Source organism: Piliocolobus tephrosceles, chromosome 5 (assembly GCF_002776525.5).
Source record: "Piliocolobus tephrosceles isolate RC106 chromosome 5, ASM277652v3, whole genome shotgun sequence".
Lineage (NCBI taxonomy): Eukaryota > Metazoa > Chordata > Mammalia > Primates > Cercopithecidae > Piliocolobus > Piliocolobus tephrosceles.
This window is the reverse complement of record NC_045438.1, coordinates 130,910,979-130,928,130: the sequence shown is the minus strand read 5'-3', so window position 1 is coordinate 130,928,130 and position 17,152 is coordinate 130,910,979. Positions and strand designations below refer to the sequence as shown.

At 43.3% G+C, this 17,152-nt stretch overlaps 1 protein-coding gene across 5 annotated transcripts in view; it reads left to right on the top strand.

The window, feature by feature from the left end:
• Nucleotides 1–475: 475 nt before the first annotated feature.
• Nucleotides 476–17,152, top strand: part of ZFAND3 (zinc finger AN1-type containing 3) — a 336,930-nt gene continuing 320,253 nt past the window's right edge. For all 5 annotated transcript variants that reach the window (XM_023212706.1, XM_023212704.1, XM_023212705.1 and 2 more), the window contains exon 1: nucleotides 476–997. In XM_023212706.1, the coding sequence (XP_023068474.1) occupies nucleotides 927–997 (71 nt within the window). In that variant the 5' untranslated portion in view covers nucleotides 476–926. The remainder of the gene's footprint in view (nucleotides 998–17,152) is intronic.

Below are 17,152 nucleotides of genomic sequence, written 5' to 3'. Positions count from 1 at the left end.
GCATTCCTCCCCGAGGCCCCTCCTCGCACTCGGTTACGGGGTCTGCGGGCGCATGCGCCGCCGCTCAGGGACTGGCCCAATTTACCCTAAACAACTAATCTGCTCCTCCCCCTCCCGCTTGGAGCGCACCACTCGCGTTTAGGGGGAGACACCGCGCCCCGGAGTACTCAGAAACCTGCTCCCCTTCTTCAGACAGGGGGAAGATAAGGTTGCTTCAGGTTTTAAAAGTTCTAAGAATACGAAGGCCTCAGTCGCCCGTCGCCGGGCGAGAGCCCGAGGCTCTCACTTTCTCCCACAGTCCCGCACTCCGCCTTTGAGGCGTGGAACAAAGTGGCACGCCCGGATCCCAGCTGATCAGCTGCTGGGCTTTGGCGGTGGCTCCCCCGGGCGAGACCATTGTGACTCCTCGGGAGGGGTGCATAGTGGGGAGGGGCGGAGCGGCCATTGTCCGGTCAGCGCAGCCTCCGGGGGAGGGCCGGTGTTACGGAGCCAGCAGGGCCCGGGGTTTCACAGCGGCCGCTGCGACTCCGGAGCCGGCGGGGACCTCCGGTTCTTCCCCGCGCCACCGCACGGGACATCGCTCTGGCTGGGGAGCGGCGGTGGGAGCCGTCGAGGGCGTCGGTGTCCCTCCTCCCCCGCGGTCCTCGGTGCGTCCGCACGCCCCTCCTCCTCGGCTCCCTCCTTCTCCTCTCCGCACCTCCCCCGGCCCCCCCGTCTCCGCAGGCCGAGTGGTGCGGCCCGCCTCCAGCTGACCGGCCTGGAATCCCGGCTCCGAGCCCCGGACTCGCGCCCGCCCGCGCGCCCGCTCCCTCCTCCTCCCCCCGCCCCGAGCCCCCCGACGCCGCCGCCACCTCCTTCTCAGAGCGGGGCCCGGGCCCAGCCGCCGCCACCGCTGCCGCCGCCGAGCTCCGCCGCCGCCGAGCACCATGGGAGACGCTGGGAGCGAGCGCAGCAAAGCGCCCAGCCTGCCGCCTCGCTGTCCCTGCGGCTTCTGGGGGTAAGTGCCTGGCCGGGTGGGGGCGGGGGCCGGGGGCGCGGACGCCAGGGCTGCCTGGGCAGGCCTCGGGGCCTGGGATGCCGGAACCCTGGAGGCTGGGCCCAGCCTGGGCCTACGGGGAGGGGGTGAGGGTCGCGTTCCAGGGAGGGATACCGGGTGGGGAGCTGGGGGTGGGCAGAGAAGGCCCTTCCGGGGGTGCGTTACCACCCTTTGGGACCCGCCAGCCTGAAGCTCGGGCCCACGGGGGCCTCCCGGGCCACGGGTGAGGGGGGCAGGGCGGCGGGGAGGAATGAGGGGGCGGCGTTGACCGCTCCAGGAGGAGCAGGGGTGCCCCTTCCCTGGGCATGTGGAAGCCAGCCCTTCCTCCCTCCCGGGGCTTGAGTTGGTGCCCAGGCATTAGGAGGGTATTTCCTCTGACTTTTTCACCTCCCCTCCTCCCCGTCCTCCGGAGACTTGCATCATCACTTCCTAGATTATATCCCAGTGCCCCATTTGCTTTTAGGAAGCTATTCTCACGTCACCCGTTTGTAAAAACCGAGGCCAGAACTAGGCTGGGGTAAAGTTATGAGACTGTTGAGGTCTCACCTTTATGTAAAACACGTTTCAGGAGATTTGTAAAATTCCCTTGTCAAAAAGGAAGAAGAAAACCACACAAAACCTGAAGTCAGCCTGGATTGGGGAATATGAGATCCAGTTTCCTCAATTGGTTCTCAAATTCCCCTCTTTCTCATTTTAAGTAAAAATGATAAAAATGTTCACAGTGGATAGCGTATATTGTTTGGCCATCATGTGTTAGGGCGAAAAAAAAAGTGAGGTGGGAAATCAGCTCCCTCTTCCTCCCCCCGTTACAGTTTAAATTCTCGTGGTAACACTTTAAGCTTCGTGGATTGCCACCTAACAGGTGCTTCCATCATACCCCATGACTGTAGTTCTGCAGTAAGAAAGCTGGAGACTTTAAAGGCCGGCTTTTGTTATTTGAGTCCTTTTTATGTTTTATCGTTTTGTTTTAGTTTTATTTTTTGAAAGATTCAGTATCTTTGGAGACACAGAGGCAGGAAGGAAGATTGTTTCTGGTGAGGACATCTTGGGAAGAAGTATGGAAGTAGTTTCCCTTTGCTGTCTCCCATATTGTAGGAATGGTTAACAGAAATTAAGGGTAATTTTGGGAGTGCAGAGAAAGATTAGAAAGTGGATCTTAATGTGGACTTCTGTGGAAGCTGTTGTATCTCAAGGTTATGACAAAGAAGTGGATTTTCATTTTCTCATTTTTCTGACTTTCTCGAAAATTTCCCTGTGGAAGGATATTAGTCAAAAAGAAGTTATAGCATATGTAAAGTCCTAAAAATGTGAAAATATTTCTATTCTTCCCTTCATTTTTATTTGAAAATAATTGGTTTGCCTGTGAAGTGCTTTCATGGACTGTCTAATTCCCACAAGAATATTGCGGGTAGGAACCATTATCTCATTATTAAATGGGGAAACTGAGGCTTAGGGTGGATAATTTGCCCCTTCACACAGGGAGTGTAGGGTGGAGCTGGTGAGCTCTTTAGAGTGCTTAGTACCATCATGTTTATGACATCAGTCTGCTGCCCTGGAAAAATCTTGTGTCACAAGCCTCAGATTGTGACTTATTATAAGACATGTGTCCTGAAGGAAGTTGCTGCGAGTGGCAGCTAATGCTCAGGATGTATCAGGTCTCTCTCCTGGCAACATGTTTATGTCCTTCGGACTGTTATCATGAATGGAATCTTTATTGAAAGACGTATATCAAGGCTTAGAGATTAAGAAAATGGCTGGGCGCGGTGGCTCACGCCTGTAATCCCAGCTCTCAGGGAGGCAGAGGCGGGAGGATAGCTTGAGCCCAGGAGTTCGTGACCTGCCTGGGTAATACAGCGAGACCCCGTTCTCCACAAAAAGGAAAAAAAAAAAAAAAAAGAGATTAAGAAAATGGAATAGCCTTTTACATTTATTTATTTATTTTTGAGACGGAGTCCTGCTCTGTTGCCCAGGCTGGAGTGCAATGGCATGATCTTGGTTCACTGCAGCCTGCACCTCCCGGGTTCAAGCAGTTCTCCTGCCTCAATCTCCCAAGTAGCTGGTACTACAGGTGCACACCACCATGCCCAGCTAATTTTTGTATTTTTTAGGAGAGATGAGATTTCGCCATCTTGGCTAAGGTGGTCTCAAACTCCTGACCTCAGGTGATCTGCCTGCCTTGGACTCCCAAAGTACTGGGATTACAGGTGTGAGTCACTTCACCCGGCCAATTTTACACATTTTAAATAATGATGATGATTATCATTATTAATGACTGTGGCCAAACGAAAGGACAAAGTAGGAGGATCACTTGAGCCCAGGAGTTTGAGACCAACCTGAGCAACAGCAAGATGTTGTCTCTAAAAGAGTTTTAAATTATCCGGGTGTGTTTGTGCATACCTGTGGACCAACCTACTTGAGAGGCTGAGGCAGGAGGATCACTTGAGCCCAGGAATTTGAGGCTACAGTGAACCATGATTGCGTCACTTGCTTTCCAGCCTGGGTGACAGAGTGAAACCGTGTCTTGAAAAAGTAAATCAGTAAACGATATGATTGTAAATAATGAGTGACTGTAAATAATAAATAGTAAATCATTTTTCTGTGATAGGGTAATGCAGAAAGTTTCAGAGGTCTTTTGTTTATAACAGGCATGAGCCACCACGTCCAGCCAGCCTTTTACCTTTAGCTGGTAGGGTTCTGATAATGCCCAGAGAGTTTGGTGGCAGTAGATAGGAAAAGTTACACTAATGTTATACTTGACCTATAAGCAACCAGGGCTTCTTTTTAGATACTTTCACTCTGATACTTTTTATGAACTGCAATTTACTTAGCAGGAGTAGTGACCACAAAACTAATATTTTTATGGTGAAAAGTGTTCTTTTTGGTGCAATGTTTTAACCTTTCCTAAGGACTTTTGTATACAATTATGTAGTTTGTATTTTATACCAAAGCATAACAAAATTGCTGCCTTGTTTCCATCGTATCATAACCGACTTTGAACATGTTTCCCTTACTGCATGGACCACATTCATATTATGTTCACTGAGTAAACTTAGAATATATTTAACAAATATTTGAATGCCTGTGATATGATGGTGGGCAAGGAGGTGCTGGCCCCATACTCTAGGTCAGGGGGCACAGGGAAGTAAACTGACAGTTGCAATACATTTTACAGGTGCTGTATGGGAGGGGCACCTACCCTAGCTGGGGTGGAGGTAGAGGAAGGTAGCCTGGAGAAAGTGACACTTTTGCCTAGACCCGCAGGAAGGGTAGAAGGAGAGTATGGAAACAAATATTTCTTTCAGGCAGTGGGACTAACATGGGTGAAGGCTGGGATGTGAGTGAGAGCACTACGCATTTGAGGAACAGGTTTGTTGGGTCTGTTGGTAGATTGTGAAGAGGGATCACAATCTAGAGATAAGGCTGGGGGATTGAGAGGAATTGGTGATACAGGGCCCTCGTAGGTAATGCTGAGGACTTTGGACTTTTATCCTGAGTGCAGTGAGGAGCTACTCAAGAACTTTGATCAGGAAGTGATGTATATCTTTAATGTGAAAGATTATTGGTTGTCCTTGAGAGTAGCCTGGGGGTGTGGGTATGATTCTGTGTGTCTGTATGAACGTGATGTACGTGTTTTCGTGGAATGTTGCCAAGTCTAGATTTGCCATGGTTGTGGCATGAGCCAGTGTAATGGCTGGGGAGAATAGAGAGCCATTCAGGAGGTATCTTTTGCCTTTTCCCTTCATGAAAATAAAGGTGAATATGTTCTAAAAAATTTTGTGCAGCAGTGCACTCCTTGGAAGCTCTAGGTCTAAAGTCAGCTAGCCAGGGCCCACACCCAGCCCTTTGCTGAGGAGCCTCTCAGCAGAATGTTCTGGCACCAGCAGACTAACAGCAGTTCCTTGAGGATTGCTGCTCTTCCCAGTGACTCAGGCTGCAGGACTTGCTGCCCAGCGTTGTCCAGTCAGGACACTAATCAGTAGGGCTTGGTTGAATAGGAGAGCTTTAACTGCATTCTCTTGTGAAAATGCAGTTAAAGAAGAATGCCAAGAGGAGTGTACAATTCAAATGCATTAGTGTTTGTAACAGTTAGTTTCCAGTTCTCTCCCTCTTGGCTTATATTGTGTAATTGTGTACAGGTAATTAAGTTATTTTATAGAGACCATCTCCACTGGGAAACTTTGCTACCATGGAAATTATTGAATATTAACCAGTTGATAATGAAGTTGATAATAACGTTGCAAGTTGTTTATATTACATATATATTTTTTTGTTTTGTTTTTTTGAGAGGGAGTTTCACTCTCGTTGCCCAGGCTGGAGTGCAATGGCGCGATCTCGGCTCACCGCAACCTCTGCCTCCCGAGTTCAAGTGATTCTACTGCTTCAGCCTCCTGAGTAGCTGGGATTACAGGCATGTGCCACCACACCCAGCTAATTTTGTTTTTAGTAGAGTTGGGGGAGGCTGTTCTCGAACTCCCGACCTCAGGTGATCCGCCCCCCTCGGCCTCCCAAAGTGCTGGGATTACAGGCGTGAGCCACCACTTGTAGCCGGTATATATATTAACATCATATTTTTAGGATTAAAACAAATTTTTCCCTGAGACATGGACTTAAAACTTTCAGTGAAATATGAACATTTTCTTGGCTCATTTTAGGCATTCAGTACTCAGGCAAAAAAACGTATTTGTTGATAATTGTCGTATCTGAAATGAAATAGTCAATTAGTACATTTTCTTTAGTTGAAATATACAGATACATGAAAACACTTAAACTATGCAGATATAACTGGTATTTGTTGAAGCTGCATTTTAAATTATTTAGACATTTAAAAAGTGCTGAGGCATGTAGATTCCTCACAAATACGCAGACCTAGACTATTACAGAAAAGATAGGAGGAAAAATAAGTATAAAAATATAGTATGTGTATTATAGGATAACAGGGTAATTAGGATGGAAGACAGAAGTGTTTTCTAATTTTATTTAAGTACAGAAATATAATTACTATTGATATTTTGCTTTTACAATTGGAGATAATCTCATAATGACATATGGAAACCTTGGGAATTACTATTTTGTAAATAAACTTAAAGTGTAGTAGACGTAAGCATTCAGTCTGGTATTTAGGAAATAATGGAATAGTTAAATATGGGGCTTATTAGGTAAACTATTCATTGTTTTGATTTTAAAAAAGAAGCTCTTCTAACAAGTCATGACAGACATATCACATGGGTTCATTTTCTTAGGGAAATAGATTTTGTTACTATTTCATTTTTATAATCATGTCTGTTGAAGCATTTTGCCTACAAACTATTGGCTGGATATGAGATGTACTTTAAGATAGGGATGGGTCGAGATAAGGATAGGGATAATCTCCTAAAATAAATTTCATTTCTGAAATCGCTACTAGTAGAAAATTGATTGAAAACATAACAGGATTTGTTTTATTCCACCTTATTTTTGGCAATCATAAGATACTGACTAGTTTAGAATCAATACATATATTTTTTCCCTCTGAGCCTAACCTTAGTGAATTGCTGTAGAACATCAACTCTGTCACTGTCACTGTCTAAATTATCTAGCTAGTTTGCTTGGCTCCTCACAGTGTGTGGACTTCACATTCATTTTGCCTCTTCAGTCTCAGTCTCACAATTGTAACATGTTGCCACACTTCAGCCAGCTTAACCTGGGCGTTCAAGATCATGTGAACACAGTATGAATCACTAATCAGTAGAATGTTCATTCCATTGATGTCACTACTTATCCCTTGATTATAAAACCCCCTTAAACATTCTCTTAAAAAACATAAAAGCTTGCTTGTGGAGTTTTACTTTGCATCTTTGAGTATTGTGTGCCTCTGAAGATAAAACATGATTTAAGTATTCATTGTCAGTTCATTTATCTACTTGCCCTATTTTCCTGATTACATTTGGGGGATTCAGAAAATAGGAAATTTGTCCCTTTGATGTGATGGAACACAGGGAAATAATTTTTTTTTTCTTTTTTAATTTAAACAAACATAGTCGTCTTTCTGTTGGTTTGAGGCAATAGCTATTTAGAGTTAGGTCCAGTTAGCATATGGCTCTTTTGGTTTTATCATCTTCTCTTCTCCATTTTCCATCTCCCACTCTTCCCCTCCCTTCCAAAATGGAAGAGAATTCTAAACTTTAAATCATACTGAACAGTTTTGACTAAGAATCTCTTTATAATCCTTAATGGGATCAAAATTAACATTAGTTTTCACAAATCAACCTTTCCTCGCTCTAAAAATCAGAGAACTAAGAATTGTTTGAAAATAATGAAGTCCTTAAAAAGAAACCAAGAATAGTATATAAAAAGATTATTTATTTAGAACAGAATACTTAGACAGTGAGAACTAATATCATTTGGATTTTTTATTAGGTCATAGGGAGGTTCTGTCCATGCAAAGTGATGTAATATTTTGAATTCCTGCAATAATCATAGATCAAAATTGAGGTTAAGTATTCTTACTTTCTTTTTCACGCAGGCCTGGGACTGGCAGGGCTGCATGGCTTTGTGGCTGAGGCTGGAAGCAGAGCCTATCAAAGTTCCTTCCCCTGCAAAAAAAAAAAAAAAGGAAAGCAATTCTTTTCTGTTTTTGAAGAAAGGTTAAGGTTGATATCTTAGCAAAACTACTTGAAGGAAGTGATTGGTCTTGACCCAGCACTTGTAATGCAATGCTTGCAAAATCGTTCAGATTCTGGCTTTTTGGATTTCGTGGGACTTTGTGTCAGAGTGGTTTTCAAAAGAGGGCCTTCATTCCAACTGTGGGGATGACACTGATGTTACTCAGTTTTTCTAGGGTTTGGGAGGAACAGTGATCCTGCTCTGGACTGGGTCCCTATGTAACAAGATTACATTGCTGAGTGAGATATTTAAACATAAGACATTTCCTGTGTCATATGCAGAAAAGGAGGTTAAGGAACTTTGTTTAAAGTGTCTTGGCCGGGTGCTGTGGCTCATGGCTGTAATCCCAGCACTTTGCCAGGCCGAGGCGGGAGGATCACTTGAGGTCAGGAGTTCGAGACCAGACTGAACAACATGGTAAAACCCTGTCTGTACCAAAAATAAAAAAAATTAACTGAGCGTGGTGGCACGCACCTGTAGTCTCAGCTGCTTGGGAGGTTGAGGCAGGAGAATTGCTTGAATCCAGGAGGTGGAGGTTGTAGTGAGCTGAGATTGTGCCACTGTACTCCAGTCTGGGCAACAGAGTAAGACTCTGTCTCCAAAAAAAAAAAAAAAAAAGGTGTCTACTAGTCAGAATCTAAAACTGTATTCTAGAATGGCACTGCCCAGTATGGGTAGCCATTAGCTATAAGTAGCAGTTTAAATTCAGATTAAAGTTAAAAAATGTAGTTCCTCAGTCACTGTAGCTACTTTTAAGTACTCACTAGCTCAGTAACTAGTGATTACCCTATTGAGGAACACAGATATAGAACATTTCATCCTTCAAGAAAGTTATGTTGGACAGTGCTGTTCTAGAATGTTGACTGACGGGCAGCCAGAGTTTTCAAGCCTGTTTTCTTGTGGGCTCTCTAGATTCCTTTTTTCCTTACATTCTGAACATGAGGCACTTAGCTAATTTAGCTCTAAATTTCTTTCCAGCCCTATCATAGTTTATTTCCACTGGGAGAAGCAATGCTATTGTTAATCCAGAGTACTGGGAAGTGCTCCTTTGGTTAGGAATGGGAATTAAAATTTCAGTAGTGGGAATTAAAATGTAGTCTGTAATTTGAACTTTTTTCTAAGTGTTACTTTTGAGTCAGCCATTTTAGCTCTTTTAGCACTGTTAAACTGGCAGCCTGCACGGCTTATACAGGGAGGTGTTGGTCTAACAATCATTTTCTTTTTGGTTCAAAGAATTTTTGAAGCTACTCACCTTTTAGAAAGTTGATAGGTTGTAGATAGGCTCTAGTTAGCTTTTATGACTTTTGTGGAGGAAAAATATTTGTTTTCACAAATGTAAATCTCATGGCGGCTTTTTATATGTGATTAGGGATAAGTGGATTGGATTTTCTGGTAAATTCAGGTTACTATATATAGAGAAAGGTGAGGTGTATTGGAATTTCCAGCAGTAATGGGCAAAACCAAACTGATCTGTGATGCACCAGTCTAATAGAATGGCACAGGTGAATGAAAATGCATGTCATCCATGAAGCTGAGGGACAGAGCTGCTAACAGTGCCGGGTACCTGACGTGGCTACAGCTATTAACTCAAGGAGGGATGATGTACTAGCTAACTACATCTGTTCATTTAGCTGTACCAGATGTCCCATATCATAGGCAAGTTCGAGTTTATTAGGGTAGAAGAATGTCCTGGGAGAGGTCTTTGATGCTGCTTACTACCACGCTGGCTTTGGATGGAAGAGGAGGGCCAAGCCACACCAGAGCATTCTGTTTCCAGGTGTGAATAAGCTCTAGTTAGCTTTATTGAAGCTTTAGTAACTACCTGGTAGAGTGAGGCTGGTGATGTACTTAGGACCTTTTTGGGAGTGTCTTTTTTCATTTATTTCTGCTGAAGTGGAGTGGTGTGGAGTAACAGCTGTTGATGTCTTATCTGCTTCTTGGACTCTTACACACTGATAAGTTGAAGTGTATTTGCATAAAATAATCACAATTATAGCCACACTTCCTGGAAGGGGAAGCGTTCTGACCATTCAAGAATATCACAAATACTCTTCCCGTGGTCAGCTTCTTTGTCCAGGCACTTGATTTTATTCATTTATTTTTTACAGGAAAGTAAAAAAAATTTTCTGTGGCTTATGGTACCTAACTGAAAGAGTGGAGGCAGGAAGTTGGGTAACACAGAGTGGGTGGTGGACTTTGCTGTCATTTCTGTGCTTTGAAAACTTTTATCTATTTCAGATCATCATTTTTTAAAGGCAGCCCTTTCTAGGATGCTTTCGGCAGAAAAAATGGGCTGGCAAAATCATCTCCTGAAAAGATTTATGAATGAGATACATAAAGTACATTGAATAGTATAGTTATTCTTAAACTAGTCATAAGAGTATTAACTAGCAATAAATAATAAAAAATAAACCAGAGGTAGGAGAAGGTATGGTGATTTCAATGTGAATTGTTTTTGGATTTATGATTTCTTGGTTTCTGTGCCTAGGGAGGCGTGGATGGTGTTACTCTTTTCTTTTTTTTTTTTTTTTGAGATGGAGTCTCACTCTGTTGCCCGGGCTGGAGTGCAGTGGTGCGATCTTGGCTCACTGCAACCTCCACCTCCCTGATTCAAGCCGATTTTCCTGCCTCAGCCTCCCTAGTAGCTGGGACTGCAGGTACGCGCTACCACGTCTGACTAATTTCTTGCATTTTTAGTAGAGATGGGGTTTCACCGTGTTAGCCAGGGTGGTCTCGATCTCCTGACTTTATGATCTGCCCGCCTCTGCCTCCCAAAGTGCTGGGATTACAGGCGTGAGCCACCGCGCCTGGCCTGGATGGTATTATTGGTTTTCTTCAGTTGTTGCTGATATCTAAAAAACCAGGTTTTTCAAGTCTTTATGTGTTCATGTGTGAAACTTTGCCCGTACATACAAAATCTTTACATTGTTTGACTTTACTGCATGCAGTTTAGTTTGCCTTTTCCTTTTAATATAACTTAAAGGTATTATCTTACCTTTACAAGTAGAGAACTGTTCTGTGGACTGATTAGCAGTGGATTTGAGCCTGTAAATAGCCACTGCACTCCAGCCTGGGTGACATAATGAGACTTTGTTGCTTAAAAAAAAAAAAGGTGGAGGATGCCAGACTTGGTGGCTCATGCCTGTAATCCCAGCACTTTGGTGGCTGAGGTGGGCAGATCACCTGAGGTCAGGAGTTCGAGACCAGCCTGGACAACATGGTAAAACCTCATCTCTACTAAAAATACAGAAATTAGCCGGGCTTAATGGCCTGCGCCTGTAATCCTAGCTACTCGGGAAGCTGAGGCAGGAGAATCACTTGAATCGGGAGGTGGAGGTTACAGTGAGCCAGGATTGCACCACTGCACTCCTGGGCAATAGAGTGAGACTCCGGCTCAAAAAAATAAAATAAAAGTAAAATAAATGGAGGAGTGTTTTTGTATATTGACCCACAAAAATATTTGCACGTAGGAACTTTTAATTTTTTTATTGATTTGGGAGGACATGTTCATGTAGTCTCTGAGGCCTGAGTTCCCTGTTTCTGTCACTGATTAGTCACTGTTAACTAGCTCACCCTGTTCCCCCAACCCCATCCATGCTGTAGCACTTCCAATATGTGCTTAAACCATGCATTTTATTTTTAAGGCTAATCTTCTTCTTCAGGGAATATTGAGCAGGATCTATTAAGGAACAGTTGCTTTGACTTAAATGAAAAAGTCTTTGCAAATGACAGATAAAATCTTGAGTGACAATGTGTGGAGTACTGCACTCTTGTATAGTAGGATCTCTTTAGGGGATCTCAAAAATCCTGATCTTTGGAAGTGTATGTCCCTACAGACTGCATTTTCTTACCCTTGGTTTTAAACTTTCTAGGATTATATATTCTAATCTGATAGTTGAAAGCCACCAAATTTACATGAGTAGTTTTCATTCTAAATAAACTAGAATTTTACATTGTGTGTGTTTTTGGTTGGAGTTAGGGACAGGAAGAATAGACTGTTGGGTTTGTGTTTAAAGTTGCGGTGTAGTAAAGTCGTTGGACAGAGATCTATTTAAGACTGCAGATTTGGAGGTGAGTTAGAAGGGAAAGGACACAGAAGGTGGTCAGAGGCAAAGACTGGGGCAAGGGGGATGAGGATGGGGACACATGGAAGACAGTAGAATGGTGGGATTATAATTGGGAATGAAGTAGCTTTGTGGCCACCATCGTTTAGTCAATCTGTGAGAGGTGGTCTCATCTGTAAGGCTAGAGTAATTAATGTGAAAAGGTGGTGGTTAGGGTTAATGAAATGTTCTGTCTTTTCTTGAAGTGTGGTATGTGAGTCCCCTGGGACCTTACAGGAAAGTGCTAATGATCACAGGATGACAGCTGAGATACAGATTCCAAACTAAAGTTTAGTGGAAATAGCAGCAGCTTTCAGCAAAATTGGTGTTCCATCATGTTAGAACCCCATGGGCTCTTCTGCTAAGACCATAGGTACCTTCTAAGCCAGTTAAAGAAAAATGCTGCATGGTTTCTCTTTGCAGCAGGCCATGGAGACTCAACCTACCTTTCTTTTATTGGAATTGCTACAACCTGTTAGTTCCATTGCTTGGGAATGATTTTTCTTCTCCCCCTTTCCCCCCCATGCCTGGTGGGGCATTGAACAGTCTTGCCCATCGTCTATTTAACTTGCTGTTCTTAGAAAAACAACTCATAAAGCCCTTCTCTTTTAAAACATTTTACAGTGAATACATATGGGGAAGTTATATTAGATCTTGAATAATGTAGCAGTAGTACTTCTGGGGAATAGGACCTTTTCTTATTTGCTGAGAGGCTGATGAAGGGCCCCCTCTCTCGTCTATCCCAAACTCCTCCAAAACTCCGAAGATGAAGGGCATACTGATCTCTTATCTCCAGAAAACCAACTGAGCTAAGTGGCTAGGCATGGGTTTTGGAATCAAAGATCTGGATTGGAATCAAAGATGTGAGTTTACTTCTCTGTCTCTTTATCTTTAAACAAATAATATCTTAGAGTTGGCTTTGAGATTTAGTGAGCTCTGATGCCTGTCAAGCCCTTGCCACAGAGCCTGGTCATGGTAATTACATTCATTAAAGGCCAGCTTCCCAACTTGAAAGAAGGAGTGTTGATGGCAGATTAGTAAATACAGAACTATCTTGCCTTATATGGGCAGTTTGCATTTATAGTGATCTTCAGACTGATGCCACTTCATTAATTGGTGAAGTTTCTGACCAACCTTTGGCTGTTTTCCAGAGCCAGTCCTTTTTCCAGCAAGTGTTAAACACTCTATCTTGTGTCTTGAGCTATACTAGGCAAGGGATACCTTGGTCTGGCTTCTGCCTAACAAAGCTCACAGTCCAGAAGGGAAGGTGGATCAGTGAACTGACAAAACACTGTTAGAAAAGTGCTCTGGGAGATCACTGAGTATTGTGAGAAGAACACTAATGGGCAGCTTACCTACATGGGAACTGAGGGTGGCCAGGAGAGCTTCTCGTGCGTTGGGCTTGAGCTAGGTATGAAAGATGAGCAGAAGTTAACCACATGAAGATGGTAAGGAGGGGATTTCTAGGCAGAGGGAACAGCTTGTACAGAGAGGCACAGAGGAATGGGAAAGTGTGCTGAATTAAGAGAATTGCAAACACAACTCAGTATGTTAGCTGCAGGGTATGGCAGGAAGCAAGAGAAACCTAGGGAGATGAGCAGGGGCCAGTTATGAAGATACTTCATTGCTGTACTGTTAAACTTAAGGATCAGGAAGCAGCTGGGAAGCATTTAAAGATTTTAAGCATGGATAACATGATATTTATAATATATTTCAAAAAAAGTGAAGGATGCATTGGAGTGTATAGGCAGAGAGACCAGTTAGAGCAATGAAACCTTTTTGAACAATGGATCCCTTTGGCAACCTGGTGAAGTCTGTGGACCCCTTCTGAGAATAATGCATAAAATAAAACACCCGTGATTTCAAAGGAAACCAGTTAGCCCATGGACTGTGGGAGCCTGTGGACCCTAGATAAAGTAACCCTGAAGAATGCAGCAGCGGGGTGCTGAAAATAATTGTAGGCTGGCAGTGGGGAATGAAGAGGGGGCTTAAATATAAGAGCAGCGACAGATTGGATGGTGGGGAATGGTGGTAAAGGAGAAGAGAAGCAGCAGGGTCTGACGTGGACTGCAGATGGAAGATGATGTCAGTCACTTGTGGTGGGTATAGAAGTTCATTCACTTACAAACCGTAGATATGAAAGGTCATTTGTGAATTCATCTATTGCCAAATCCAAAGTGAAATTGGAGAAGCGACCAGTAGTGCCCTCTGTCAGTGGTACGCATTGTTTTGTTCAGTAGGAGAAAGTTTATACTTCGGAAGTTCTTAAGTTGAAGTGATTCAGTGAATCTGTACTAGAAGATGGTAAGTGGGTGGTGAGAGAGATGATTTGTTTTAGACAGGTTAAGTTTACTTTCTGGCGAATTATAGACAGCTTAAGACAGTTTCTTGCTTTGCTTTTCTGTTTTCTTTTTTCTTCCCTTCCCCTCTCCCCTCAACAGGGTCTCGCTCTGTTGCCCAGGAGGCTAGAGTGCAGTGACAGGATCATAGCTCACTGCAACCTCGAACTCCTGGGCTTAAGTGATCCTCCTACCTGAGCCTCTGAAGTAGCTAGGACTACAGGTGCATGCCACCACACCTGGCAAACTTTAAATTTTTTTTTTTTTTGTAGAGATGGGTGTCTCTCTCTGTTGCTCAAACTGGTTTTGAACCTCTGGCATCAAGTGATCCTCCCGTCTTGGCCTCCCAAAACATTGGGACAGGCATGATCCCACTACTGATGAGCACAGGAGTTTTGACCTGCTCCATTCTAACCTGGGCCAGTTCACTCCTCCTTTGGCAACCTGGTGGTCCTTTGTTCATGGGAGGTAGCCATATTGATGCTGAATTTAGTGTGATACCTGATCAGCATAATGCAGTACTGCCCAGAACTCCTGGGCTCAAGCAATCCACCTCAGCCTCCCAAGTAGCTGGGACTACAGGCATGCTACCATTGTATCTTTTTTTTATGTGAATTTTTTATTGAAGTGTAACATAAATAATGAAAAATACATGAATCTTCAGTGTATAGCTAAATGAATTTTCTACAAAGTGAATATGCCTATGTAACCAGAAATAGCTAACAAGAAATAGCATTTCCAGCCCCCAAGAATCCCTCTTCCTATCCTCTTCCGGTAACTACTCCCTTCTTCTTCTGTCAAGGGTAATCACTATCCCAACTTGTACCATCACACATTACTTAAAATTTTTTTTCTTCTTAGATTTTTTCTACTTTTTAATTGAAGTATGACTTAGTTTACTGTAAACATTTCAAGTGTGTACTTTGGTAGATTAAAAAAAATAGACTTCACAGCTGGGTGTGTTGACTCACACCTGTAATCCTAGCACTTTGAGGTCAGGAGTTAGAGACCAGCCTGGCCAACATAGTGTACCTTGTCTCTACTAAAAAGTACAAAAATTAGCTGGGTGTGGTGGCACACGTGTGTGGTCCCAGCTACTTGGGAGGCTGAGGCAGGAGAATCACTTGAACCTGGGAGGTGGAGGCTGCAGTGAGCCGAGATCGTGCCACTGTACTTCCAGCCTGGGCAACAGAGTGAGACACCGTCTCAAAAAAAAAAAAAAGACTTCATTTTTTAAAAAGGAGTTTTTGGTTTACAATAAAATTTACTAGAAGGTAAAAAGAGAGAGTTCCCATATACCCTTTAACTGTCTACGCACACAGCCTCTCCTACTATTGACATCTCACACTAGTGTGGAACATTTGATAGAATTGATGAACATACAGTGACACATCATTATCACTCAAAGCCCATAGTTTGCATTGGGATTCACTCTTGGTGGTGTATATTCAGTGGATTTTGACAATGTGTAATGAAACTACCATTATAATGTCATACAGAATATTTCAGTGTCCTAAAAACCCTCTCTGCTCTGCCTGTTCATCTCTCCCTTCTCTTCAACCTTTGGCAACAACTTTTCATTGTCTCCCTAATTTTGGCTTTTTCAAAATTTCATATTGTTGGAATCGTACAGTATGTAGCCTTTTCAGATTGGCTTCTTTTATATAGTAATAAGCATTTAAGTTCCATGTCTTTTCATGGCTTGCTAGCTTATTTTTTAGTGTTGATTAATATTCCAATGTCTGAATTATACTACAGTTTATCCACTTACCTACTGAGAGACATCTTGGTTGCTTCCAAGTTTTGGCAATTATGAATAAGGCTGCTATGAATATCTGCAGGTTTTTGTGTGGACATGTTTTCAACTCATTTGGATAAATAGCAAGGAACACAACTGCTGGATCATATAAGAGTATGTTTAGTTTTGTAAGAAACTGCAAAACTTTGACAAGTGAGTGTACCATTTTGCATTCCCATCAGCAGTGAATGAGAGTTCCTGTTGCTCCACATCCTTGTCAGCATTTGGTGGTATTGAATGCTGACACTATGATATATGATACATATGCATATATCATATGCATAATATGTGCATATATTATGATATGTGCATGTATGTATGTATGTTTCAAAAAAACTAGATACTACCAGTTTTCAAAAATGATTATATCAGTTTACATTCATACCACCAATATATGAGAGTTCCGGTTAGTCCACATTTTGTCAATACTTGCTATTGATGGTCACTTTCATTTTGGTTGTATAAAGTTATTGCATTTTTCTTTTAATTTATATTTCTCTGATGACTAGTAAAATAAAGCATCTTTCTTCATTGGCCATTTGGCTAAACTTTGTTGTGAGGTGCCTGTTTAAGCATTTTGCTTAAGTTTCTATTAGGTCATCTGCTTTTTTCTCATTCATTTGTAAGAGGTCTTTTTTTTTGTTGTTCTTGTTCGAGATAGAGTCTCACCACTCTCTTGCAGGCTGGGGTACAGTGACACAGTCATGGCTCATTGCAGCCTCAACCTATGGGCTCAAGTGATCTTCCTGCCTTAGCCTCCCATGTAGCTGGGACCCCAGGTGTGTGCCACCACACTCAGCTAACTTTTAAATTTTTTGTAGAGACGGGATTTCACCCTGTTGCCCAGGCTGGTCTTGAACTCCTGGGTTCAAGTGATCCTCCTGCCCCAGCCTCCCAAAGTGCTGGGATTACAGGCGTGAGCCACTGTACCCAGCCTGTAAGAGTTTTTTTTTTTTTTTTTTTTTTTGAGACGGAGTCTCGCTCTGATGCCCAGGCTGGAGTGCAGTGGCCGGATCTCAGCTCACTGCAAGCCCTGCCTTCGGGTTTACGCCATTCTCCTGCCTCAGCCTCCCACATAGCTGGGACCACAGGCACCCGCCACATCGCCCGGCTAGTTTTTTGTATTTTTTAGTAGAGACGGGGTTTCACCGTGTTAGCCAGGATGGACTCGATCTCCTGACCTCGTGATCCGCCCGTCTCGGCCTCCCAAAGTGCTGGGATTACAGGCTTGACG